Source organism: Bos indicus, chromosome 15, assembly GCF_029378745.1.
Source record: "Bos indicus isolate NIAB-ARS_2022 breed Sahiwal x Tharparkar chromosome 15, NIAB-ARS_B.indTharparkar_mat_pri_1.0, whole genome shotgun sequence".
Classification (NCBI taxonomy): domain Eukaryota; kingdom Metazoa; phylum Chordata; class Mammalia; order Artiodactyla; family Bovidae; genus Bos; species Bos indicus.
The window spans coordinates 41177171-41189359 of NC_091774.1; the positions used below are offsets into that span (position 1 = coordinate 41177171).

Here is a 12189-nt window from a genome sequence, read left to right on the forward strand (position 1 = left end):
AATATTTTGAAACACAACTAATTTGTTTATGTTTATCTTATATCTGGCTACCTTCTAAAATCACTTATTGGTTTTCCAGGGTTTTGCTTTGTTTTGACAAATACCTTGGGGTTTTCTGTACCAAAAAAAAATGTTATTTAAAAAGGGGGAACAATTTTATTTCTTCCTTTAATTGGTATACCTTTTATTTGTTCTTCTTGCCTTATTGTATTGGCTGTGACTTCCAGTACTAAAATGAGTAAGAGCAGACATCCTTGCCGAGATAACCTTGATGTTTTAGGCAGAAAACATTCAGTCTTTCACCACAAAGTATGATGTTAGCTGTAGGTTTTTGAATATGTTCTTTATAAGTTTAAGAAAAATTATCCTCCATTATCAGTTTTTAGGGTTTCTATCATGAGTGGATTATTGAACTCTGTCAAGAGCTTTTTCTAAGTCAATTAATGCGATCATGCCAATTTTCCTGTCTCTGTTAATATGGTAAATTACAGTCAATGATTTTTAAAATACTGACCAGCCTTGAATCCCTGGAATGAACTCTACTTCGTCATGGTATATAATTCTCCTTATATATTGCTTAGCTCTATTTACTAATATTTTGACAAGAATTTTTCCATCTATATGCATTAAGGAAACTGGCTTGGTCATAATTTTGAGGGTTTTTTTGTTGTTGTTGTTTAACTGCCTTTGTCTGGTTTGGTATGAGGATGAGAGGAGCTTCATAAAACACATTGGGGAGAGTTCCTTCCTCTTTTTGAAAGGGGTTGTGAAGAACTGGTGCTCACTGTGCTAAAATATGTGGTACAAGTCTCCAGTGAAAACTTTCCAACTTAACAGATTTTCTTAAGAGATTCTAAATGATGAATTTAATATCTTAACAGTTATGGGGCTATTAAAATTATCTAAGCCATATAAGATGAGTACTTTCAAGGCACTGGTTCAACTAAGTCATCAAATTATATGTGCAGAACTGTCCCTTATTATCCTTTTGATATCTACAAGGTTTGTAATAGTAGTAGTTTCAGTCTTAATACTGGAAATGTTTATCTTACCTTTTTCCCCTCTGTCAGTCCTGCTACAGGTTTATCAGTTGGATTGATCTTTTCTAATAACTGCTTTTATTGATTTTCTGTTTTCAGTTTCACTGATTTCTGCTCTTTTATTATGTTCTTCCTTCTGCTGGCTTTGGGTTTCTTTTGCTCTTTTTTCCAGGTTAGGTGGACGCTTACATTATTAATACATAACATTTTCTATTTTTTCTTATGGAAGAATTTATACTAAAGGCCAGCATTTAAAGCTATAAATTTTCCTCCCTGTGGTGGCTCAAACAGTAAGGAATCTGCCTGCAATGTGGGAGACCAGGATTCTATCCCTGGGTTGGAAAGATTTTCTGGAGTAGGGAATGGCTACCCACTCCAGTATTCTTGCCTGGAGAGTTCTATGGTGAGAGGAGCCATGGGGTTGAGAGACTAACACTTTCCTCTCTGTAGTATTGCTTCAGCTGTGTCTCAAAATTTCTGTTACACATCTGCATTTCCATTCAAAAAATATATATGTATTTAATTTGCCTCAAGATTTCCTCTTTGACTCATGGATTATTTAGAAGTGCATTGTTTATTTTCCCAATGTTTGGTGATTTTCCAATTAACTGTTATTGATTTCCAATTTGATTCCAGTGTGGAATCACACTCTCTCTGATTTTAATTCTTTTAAATTGAAGTTTGTATTATGGCCCAGGATATGGTCTATCCTCATACGTAGTCCATAGGCACTTGAGAAGAATGTGTACTCTGCTGTTTTCGAGTGCACAGTTTCATATCTATTAGAGCTTGCTGGCTGATGATATTGTTAAGTTCCATATCTTTGTTAATTTTTTGTCTAGAGATTCTACCTATCAATTATTGAGGGCACTGAAGTCTCCAACTGTAACTGTAGATTTGTCAATTTCTCCTTTCATTTTGAAAGGCTTTTTCTTCACATATTTTGCAGCTCTGTAACTTAGTTTGTACACATTTAAGATTGCTGTCTTCTTGATGGACTGACCTTTTTAATCATTATACAATGCCCTTCTTTGTCTCTAGTAATTCTGCTTTAAAGTCAGCTTTATCTCCTTTTAATATAGCCATGCCTCATTTCTCTTGATTAATGTTTACATGATATATAATTTTCAACCCTCTTATTATCAACCTGCCATTTCAATATACTAAAAGCTGTTTTTTGTACCTAGCATATTGTTGGGTCACATTTTTTAAATCTAATATGCCGATCTCTTCCTTTTACTTGGTATGTATGTTAGTTGCTCAGTCATGTCCAACTCTTTGTGACCCCTTGGACTGTAGCTTGCCAGGCTCCTCTGTCCATGGAATTCTCCAGGCAAGAATACTGGAGTGGGTTGCCATTCCCTTCTCCAGAGGATCTTCCTGACACAGGGACTGAGTCCAGGTCTCCTGCACTGCGGCCTGATTCTTTACTGTCTGAGCCACCAGGGATGCCCTTTACTTGGTATAGTTAGACTACTTACATGCAACTAAGTTTGCTATTTTAATGTTTTAGTTTGTTTTCTTTTCTGTGCCTTCCTATGGATAACCTGAAAAAAATTTTTGAATTAAATTTTACTTCAATTTATTGATAATGCTTCTGAGTGTACCAACTCTGGGAGTTGGCGATGGACAGGGAGGCCTGGCGTGCTGCAGTTCATGGGGTTGCAAACAGTCAGACACGACTGAGCAACTGAACTCAACTGAACTGATTGTATCTCTTTTTCAGTGGTTGCTCTACATGTTATATTACATACACAAAACTTTTAGTCTATCGGTCCCATTCTTTTAACTGTTCAAGTGAAGTACACTGTCTTTGTACCTCTTCCAATTTGTAATATAATTGTCTTAAATAGTTCCTTTACATATATTTAGAATCACACCAGACAGTGTTATAATTTTGGTTCAAGTATCAAAGATAATTTAGAAAACTCAAGAGGAGAAGGAGCCTATTGTATTACCCTAAGTTTTGCAAGACTGCCGGGAGAAATATCAATAACTTCAGATATGCAGATGACACCACCCTTATGGCAGAAAGTGAAGAGGAAATAAAAAGCCTCTTGATGAAAGTGAAAATGGAGAGTGAAAAAGTTGGCTTAAAGCTCAACATTCAGAAAACGAAGATCATGGCATCTGGTCCCATCACTTCATGGGAAATAGATAGAGAAACAGTGGAAACAGTGTCAGACTTTATTTTGGGGGGCTCCAAAATCACTGCAGATGGTGACTGTAGCCATGAAATTAAAAGACTCCTTGGAAGCAAAGTTATGACCAACCTAGATAGCATATTCAAAAGCAGAGACGTTACTTTGCCAACAAAGGTACATCTAGTCAAGGCTATGGTTTTTCCTGTGGTCATGTATGGATGTGAGAGTTGGACTGTGAAGAAAGCTGAGTGCCAAAGAATTGATGCTTTTGAACTGTGGTGTTGGAGAAGACTCTTGAGAGTCCCTTGGACTGCAATGAGATCCAACCAGTCCATTCTAAAGGAGATCAGTCCTGGGTGTTCATTGGAAGGACTGATGCTGAAGCTGAAGCTCCAATACTTTGGCCACCTCATGGGAAGAGTTGACTCATTGGAAAAGACTCTGATGCTGGAAGGGATTGGGTGCAGGAGGAGAAGGGGACGACAGAGGATGAGATGGCTGGATGGCATCACCGACTCGATGGACGTTGTTTGAGTGAACTCCAGGAGTTGGTGATGGACAGGGAGGCCTGGCGTGCTGCGATTCACGGAGTCGCAAAGAGTCGGACACGACTGAGCGACTGAACTGAAGTTTTGCTTTCCATGTTCTTTCTTCATTCCTAATGTTCCAATATGCCTTCGGTTTATCATTTCCCATTTAGAGAATTTTCTTTAGCCATTTTTTAAAGGTAGGTCTACTAGTAACAAATTATGTCAGGATTCCCTCATCCAAGAAGGTCTTGATTTCCCTTTCATTCCTGAATAATATTTCTGCTGTGTATAAAACTCTAGTTGACAGCTCTTTTCTTTCAACACTTGAAAAATGTGCTACTTCCTTCTGACCTTCATAGTTTTTGATGACAGATCTGCTTATGAGAAACCAGATTGTTTTTCCTCCATAAAAAAGGTACCTTTTCTCACTCACTGCTTCCAAGATATTTTGTCTTTCCTTTTCAAAAGTCTAATTATAACCGAACTTGATATAAAGTTCTTTTGGCTTATCTTGTTTGCGGTTTGCTCAGCTTCTTGGATCTGCAGCTTTATGCTTTTTGCCAAATTTGGCAAGTCTTCAGGCATTATTTCTTCAAGTGTTTTTTCAGCCCTGTCTTCTTTTTCCTCTCCTTCCAGGACTCCAATGACACCAATGTCAGACCTTCTGTTTTAGTCCCATGGGTCCCTAAAGATTTTCACCCCCCACTGTACTTCTGTTATTTAAACTGGGCAATTTATATTGTTCTATTGTCAGGTTCACTATACACTGTCTCTTCCATTCTGGTGTTGAGCCTATCCATTAACTTTTTAATTGTGGTTACTGCATTTCTCAGTTCTAAATTCCCATTTCATTTTTCTTTATATCTGCTATTTTTTCCTCAGGACTTTCTATTTTCTCATTTGTTCCAAGTGGGCTTAGAAACTTTCACTGATGTATTGGTATTTCTATGATGGTTGCTTTAAAATATTTGTCAGATAATTCTAACATCTGTCACTGCTTCCTCTGTGGCCTCCACTGGTACCACAGACAGGAGGGGTTAGCCTCCCTATCTGGGAGGTGGGAAGTGGTAAAAATCCTGACTCTCATCTAGGCCTCCTCTAACATTACTCCAGTGGGAAGGGGAAGGAACACCTTTTTACTATTAGGTGGGAGGGTAAGGCTAGGCTCCCCACATGGTCTCTAACAACAATTAACCACAGTAAAAGGAGAATGGCAGTGGGGAGGTTCAGTACTGCCCAGGAGAGAAGAAACTTCTGGCTCCTAGTCAGTCTTCTCTGAAATCACCCCAGCAGGGGGTTGGAGCGCCTTGTTACAACTTCGAGGCTCCCTACCCAGCGTTAGCTGACATAGGTTAGGGTTAGGGCCACAATCTTTCTGGTAGTGTCTGGCTACCGCACAGCAGTTACTGGCTAAGTTTTGTGCCTTGCCAGGCTGTCCTTTCCCCAGTCTCTTGGCTAGAGACAGCAGACTTATTAGTCTGTGCTATTTGCTACTTCCAGCCTACCAGCATCTTCAGCTCCAAATTTGGGATATATTAGGCAAAAATAAAACCCAGGGAACTCACCCCATGTCATTCCTTGATCCTGAGGTCCCTAGTCTTTATGCCTTTTCTCCACCTTTCAGAGTCTTCTTATGTTTATTTTATATATAATGTTCAAGATTTTCAGTTGTTTAAGCGGGAGGAATAGGGCAATGTACATCTACTCCATCATCCTGAAAGCAAAAGTCCCCACTTTTTAAACTGGTTCCCACTATGTTCAACCACACAAATTCCTGGAAAAATGAGGATAGAGTCCATGGAAGAGAGTTTTCTTTATGTGATGCTTACATACTTGGACAAATTTGGACTACTCTACCAACCAAATGAGTTATGTGACCAAGCCAGCCATATAAGAATGTCCAAATTACCTGTTAAATCAGGGTAGCACTTATGATATAAATGTGTCTAAACTAAATATCTGGAACACTTATGATTTCACAAATGCGTATGAATTTAACAATTTTCTATGCAAAACTTTAAGATGGTCATTAAATTGTGTTTACTTAGGGAACAAAGGTCTTTCACCTAATCTCATCTTTCCCAAGACACTACAAGGAACCATACAGCCAAATCCAGTTTTAGACTTTTGAACACATTTTGACATAATAAACAGATATTTAAATGTACTTACCCCAAAAGAGAATAAAAACTATACTAATAAAAATGGCCTAGAATAGTAACTACCACTGAATAAGCAACTCAATAAAACTACCTATAAAAAGATAGTGTTTAAAATTTACTATTAAGTAGAATGCTCTCCTCTAGTTAATATCAAACATATGAGGTTATACCATTTAGATCTTCTTAAAATAATACACTCTCAAATATGCTTGCAATAAGCAGATTCAAGGTTTCTTTGATTATAAAGTTCGGAGAGACTGATTTTATGTAGACAGTTCTAATTACCTAATAAATCAGTGAGAATCAAGTTTTTTAAAATATTAATGTAAGTAATCTTTTGGCTGATATTATTTTTTCAGGATTAATAAGAAGACATGTAAAATAACAGGAAATTAGAAACATATTATTTTAGTATTCTCATTCCCTTCAACATTACAAGGACATAAACATTAATGTAACAAAGTAGATATTTCCTTAAATCACCTTAGTCTAATGCAGAGCTCCACAAAATATCTTAGAATATTTTGTGAATATGTTCCTCAGAATCCTAGTATCCTTTGAAATACTAACAGTTGTCCCACAGAGAAAAGGTTGGTTGATTTCTCTATTACAGGAACACGGAGGGCACTTAAAATTAAATGCGCATTGTAAACTTCCCAAAGAGTATTACAGTTACACAGCTTCCCAATTTTATTTAATCAGAAGTCTTCTTCCAAACATCTATTAAACCTATTGGAGACTAGTGCTGAACAAAACTCAATTTGAGAGACGGAATAGCAGCAGAACCCTTTACACTACTTGGACAGACAAAATGGAGACCAGAAACTTAAAATAAATATTACAGTTATAACAACTAAGAAATAATTCAATAAAGAAAACATTAGGATGAAAAGCTGTTTTAAAAAACTATATAGGCAATTTTTAGCACTTATTTAAAAATTAGTCTGCTATCAATCATGCTGAAAAATAACCAAAGTTATATATAGATGTTATAATGATACATTAACTAAGTGGCAACTCCATTCTTACTTAATTTTAAATATTACTCTCATGTTAATTTATTTAAATATGGAGATAAAACAATTCAGAAACTGGGTGTTTCAGACGAAGTTAAGAAACAAACAAAAAAACCTCTGATTTTTAACAGAATTTCATACTTACTGATCTGAAATTAAATACCAAGTGTTAACCACAGTGAATACACCTAACTATTGTGGCTCAGTAAACACAATATGTAATAAGCAAAACACATAACCATCAATGCTGTGTATGAAGGTAAGTATATGTGTGTACATATGTGTGCATGTAGTCAAGTATGTTTGTGTATGTATGTATAAACAGCCAATAAGGCAAATATACTAAGACCACTGGTAAGAGTAAAAAAATAAAATTTTACAAGAGTTCAACTTAAATTAAGGCCAAATATTATAATAGTCTGAACAACATTTTATAATGCTTCTTTTAACTAGATATTTATAATCCACATTTATACTGAATTCTTTTTAAAACACATAGCACTAACAAAATACACAATGGCAAGCAGTGATATAACACTAAATTTAGATGTTATATGATGATTTCTGCAGTTCAAGAAGTGTAGGTTGTAAGTTTGAATTCAGAAAATAAAGGGAAATCACTTACCTCTAACTAAAGTTCTCTGAAGGTAGTATCCTCCTTAGAACCCCTATCTTGGGTAGTCTCACCTGCTGTAATTTCCCTCAAGACACTCCAGCAAAATCTAGGAAGTTTTAGGTTCCCTTCTGCAAGCCCTATTAGCGCATGTGTGTATAAACCTGCTTACATCCTGCTTCATAGATGTAATTTTCAATTTCCACTGAATAATCACCACCACCATCATCCATATATCAATGTAGGATAGAACTGGAGAATTCCATTCAGAAATGTGACTTTTTCCACTTCTCCAAAATATCCTCCAATTCACTTCACTGCTGTGTCTGTAACGTACTGAGGAGAGTGGTAACAATTCAGCAGGCAAATAATGAAAAAGATTCAGCTATTTTTTTATAGCTGAATACTCAAGTATTATATTTGCTGAATACTCAAATATTATATTCCAACTTAACACAAATAAAACTTCCTCAAAATTCAATGAATATGTAAGAAAAAACTAACATATACATGAAAAATCTTACATAAAAATATTTTCATAAATAAAGTAGAAAAAACAGTGTACATCACTTGGGACTACTGAACACTTCCCTAGTACATTTCCTTAAAGAAATGCCAAAGTTTTAAAATGAGTTAGGAAATAATTCACTGAAAGATAAATCTTAACAATTTTTATGTCTCTGACAAAAACTGACAAAATAAAGTAAAAACAAAACAAAAATGAAAAATAAAACTAGCCACTCAAGCCAAGGCCAATCTCATGTACCTAGAATGGCAGTTTACAAGGGTATTATTAAGTACTTAACAGAATTTTTCAAATCTGTTCAGGAAGCTGACTGAATCACTGAATCACTGAATCGTACACCTGTAACTTACATAATATTGTGCAGGAACTATACTTCAATAAAAAGAAAAACATTGGAGAAGGCAATGGCACCCCACTCCAGTACTCTTGCCTGGAAAATCCCATGGACGGAGGAGCCTGGTTGGCTACAGTCCATGGGGTCGCTAAGAGTCAGACATGACTGAGCGACTTCACTTTCACTTTTCACTTTCATGCATTGGAGAAGGAAATGGCAACCCACTCCAGTGTTCTTGCCTGGAGAATCCCAGGGATGGGGGAGCCTGGTGGGCTGCCATCTATGGGGCCGCATAGAGTCGGACACGACTGAAGCGCCTTAGCAGCAGCAGCAGCAGCAGGATGGCTAGATTAAATACAGGATCACCAGTGTAATTTAAATTTCAAATAAACAAACACATTTCTATCAAAAAATAAATAAATAAATAAATAAAAAGAAAAACGTGCACTTAAAAAAAGCAAAGGAGGCCAAATCGTCCCCTGTCTTGGAAAGTTACTGTGAATTCCCACTGACTGATCCCATAACTTCTTGCTGTTACTGCCTGACAGTCATATAAAAATAGGAGAAAAAAGCAAAGGGTATCAGTTGTCCTAGAGACTACTAAATCACAGTTGAAATGCTATTTGAGAGGCTAAAATATGGACTAGTTTTAAGAACATTGATTTTACCTGCAAGCCACCATCAGCCTGACTGCAGCATAAGTAAGATCATCATGATGAAATTTGACTTTTTCAGATATCTTAGCTGTGAAAGTTTTCCCTGACTCATAATAGGTTTGAATGAATGTTTCTAAATTCTAATTTTAAATGTCAATTTAACTCCTTCCATGACTCTCCTTTTGTATAAGCAATTAAATACACAAATGTAAGGATAAAATACAATAATAAAATTACCAAAAAGCAGTTAAAAACAGAGAACAAAAGGAGAAATGAGAAAATCTTAATCACCCAATTTGATGATATATAAATAAGCTAATTATATATAATTCTGATTCTTCAAATTATCTGTGCTTATAAAATGCCTGGGTCATTTTAAAATTAAATTTTAAAAGAGGAATACTTTTTCAAACAATATGGTCTGTGTTTGTCTTAATAACTAGAGGTTATTCTTCTCACAAAAGTATACGGAACAAAAGAGCACTCTCAAAACAAAAAAGTACTGCCAAAAAAAAAGTAACAACAGCAGTATTTATAGGAAATTCCCTGGAAGTCCAGCAGTTAGGACTCTGCACTCTCACTGCCAAGGGCCCAGTCAGTCCCTGACTGGTAGAACTAAGACCCCACAAGCCACCTGGCAAGGCCCCCCAAAAATAAATGTTAAAAAGTAGCATTTATAAAATAGACTGTTTATAGAGGTTTAAAAAAAGATAAAGTGAAATAATCTAGTCACTTCTACAAAAGAGTAAAAGATTGAGCCATGAGGCAGTACATTTGTATATACTGCTTCTCTTAAACATGCACTATTAGGACTCACTGAAGGGTCAAAAATCTTCTAGATCTTGCTAGTTTAAATGCAGGAATGACTAACGACCCAAGAAGGTGTGTCTAGGATGATACTTACCTTAGGATATGTTATATCACTGTGCTATTATGTATTCTGTGTATGGATACACAAGCAGTCAGCTGAAAGGTACACACCACACTAGCAAACGCCTGGCTGGACCCATAAGGCCGGATGACCAATGGAATATCAAGGTATGTGTCGATTCTCCAACCCTCATAGCCACATTCCAGACATCTCACGTAGTCCTTCAGCTTGCCTTGGTACAGTTCATTTATAAGATCAGCCTAGAAATAAGAACATTTGAATTTTTAAAGGGTTCCTTTAAAATTAGTTAATACTTTATGCCTTTGAGAATGAGTTTCAAAAGGATATTGATTCTTACTGTTGAAGTTTTAGAAAGCTTTAAGATTTATATAATCTAAAATTCTATAGGAAAAAAAAAATCAAAGCTTAACAAAGACAAAATAAGAATGTGCAAAAATGAACTATTTCAATTCTCATATCACTAAAAATCCCACTATTAAAATGTTTTGTTGAAATTAGTTATCAACTAACTTTACTACTAAGCCCCATATTATATTTAATTAGGATGGGAATACATCACAATCCATCATTTTAGGCATATTGACAATCACACAGCTAAATAACTGGCTCTATAGCTTTACATATACATATCACTATTTTCACAATAATATGTTCTGATTTCTAAAATCATATCCTCTATCTCAAGATACAAATAAAACTTTTTTCAGTCATACACATAAAATAATTTGAAGGGAAAATGTACTGTACTTTAAACAAATATAAATTTAAAAAGAAACCTTAAACTCCATCTCCCTCAATATATCCTCACCTAGAAAGAATGAATCTCTCACCTACTCCCCAAACTTAAGTCAACTGGGGGCTACTTTGACCCAAAGGAGATAGGTAACTCCCTAAGTAAGGACCCTCCGTGTGAATGTCTTGCCTCAAGATTCCTGTACCAAAACTTGGGAACTCAGAAAGAATGCCCCAGCTGGTCTTAATAAAATTGTTGACCCACAAACAGACCTACGAAAAGAAACATCCCCTAATACCATCTGCATAAGGTTACAAAAATACAATCCTATAGATTATGTAGAGAATCTAGATCACTAAATAAATGTAAATTTTTTCCAATATTTCTTAAGTAAGAATAGGTTAAGAAGGAAATCATAGTTTGCCTCTTTCATAAATTTATACCTCTTCAAGTATTGAGGATTTATAAGCCTTCAAACTAGGATCCACCATAACTGTCTACGTTAATATTGTTTGTTTAATGAAGCCTTCTTCATTAACCTGCTCCAGCTATATCTGATTGTCTTCTCTGAGAGGGCATTTCTAAGTGTTTCAATCCAGCGTTTTTCAAAGAGTTTTGCTAGCAACCCACAGTAAAAAAATAATTTACATTGCAACCTAGTACATATAACTGTAACAAAAGTGGCATAAAACAATACTTACCCTTACTATGTGGTGCTTCTCTTATATCTATTTTATTCCTTTTTGAAAAAAAAAAAAAAAAGTGCTGTGTAGATTCACTAAATTAATCTCATAAATGAATGGACTGCAGTCTAGTTTGAAAAACTCTAGTCCGAGCCATCAGACAGTACATCCTTTGGGCTACCCTCCAGACTCCTCTTTTGGCCTCCAATGATCTTTTATCACTACACTTAGCATAAACCCGCCTCGGTAATGAGTTCTGAGCCTCATTTAGTTCAGCCTTAGGCCTCATTCCAATGATATATCTAAAGTTTTCCCACTTTTAATCTGTTCCTCCTTCCACTGGATTTAAGAATATGGTCAGATTAACAAGGATCCTAAGTGTGAAAGGGCTTCCCTGGTGGCTCAACTGGTTAAGAATCCACCTGTAATGTGGGAAACCTGGGTTTGATCCCTGGGTTGGAAAGATCCCCTGGAGAAGGCAATGGGTACCCACTCCAGTATTCTGGCCTGGAGAATTCCAAGAAATGTATATAATCCTTGGGGTTGCAAAGAGTCAGACATGACTGAGCATCTCTCACTAAGTGTGAAAAGCATGAATATACCTCACTGGTCAAAAAGGTAATGCTAGATGAATATACTTTACAATGTACACTTTATGTGTTACAGATTAAGACACTGAATTTACTTAGCATCTATCTGAAAATACTGTTCAAAAATCACCCCTAACACACACACACACACACACACACACACACACACGAATTACATAGTTTTCAAGGCAATGGCACCGCACTCCAGTACTCTTGCCTTGAAAATCCCATGGATGGAGGAGCCTGGTAGGCTACAGTCCATGGGGGTCA

The 12189-nt window shown here is 36.1% G+C and overlaps 1 protein-coding gene across 3 annotated transcripts in view; it reads right to left on the minus strand.

The window, feature by feature from the left end:
- Positions 1-12189, minus strand: part of USP47 (ubiquitin specific peptidase 47) — a 104498-nt gene that overhangs the window by 42024 nt on the left and 50285 nt on the right. For all 3 annotated transcript variants that reach the window (XM_070803673.1, XM_019974846.2, XM_070803674.1), the window contains one exon: positions 10003-10152. In XM_070803673.1, coding sequence (XP_070659774.1) covers positions 10003-10152 — 150 coding nt within the window. The remainder of the gene's footprint in view (positions 1-10002; positions 10153-12189) is intronic.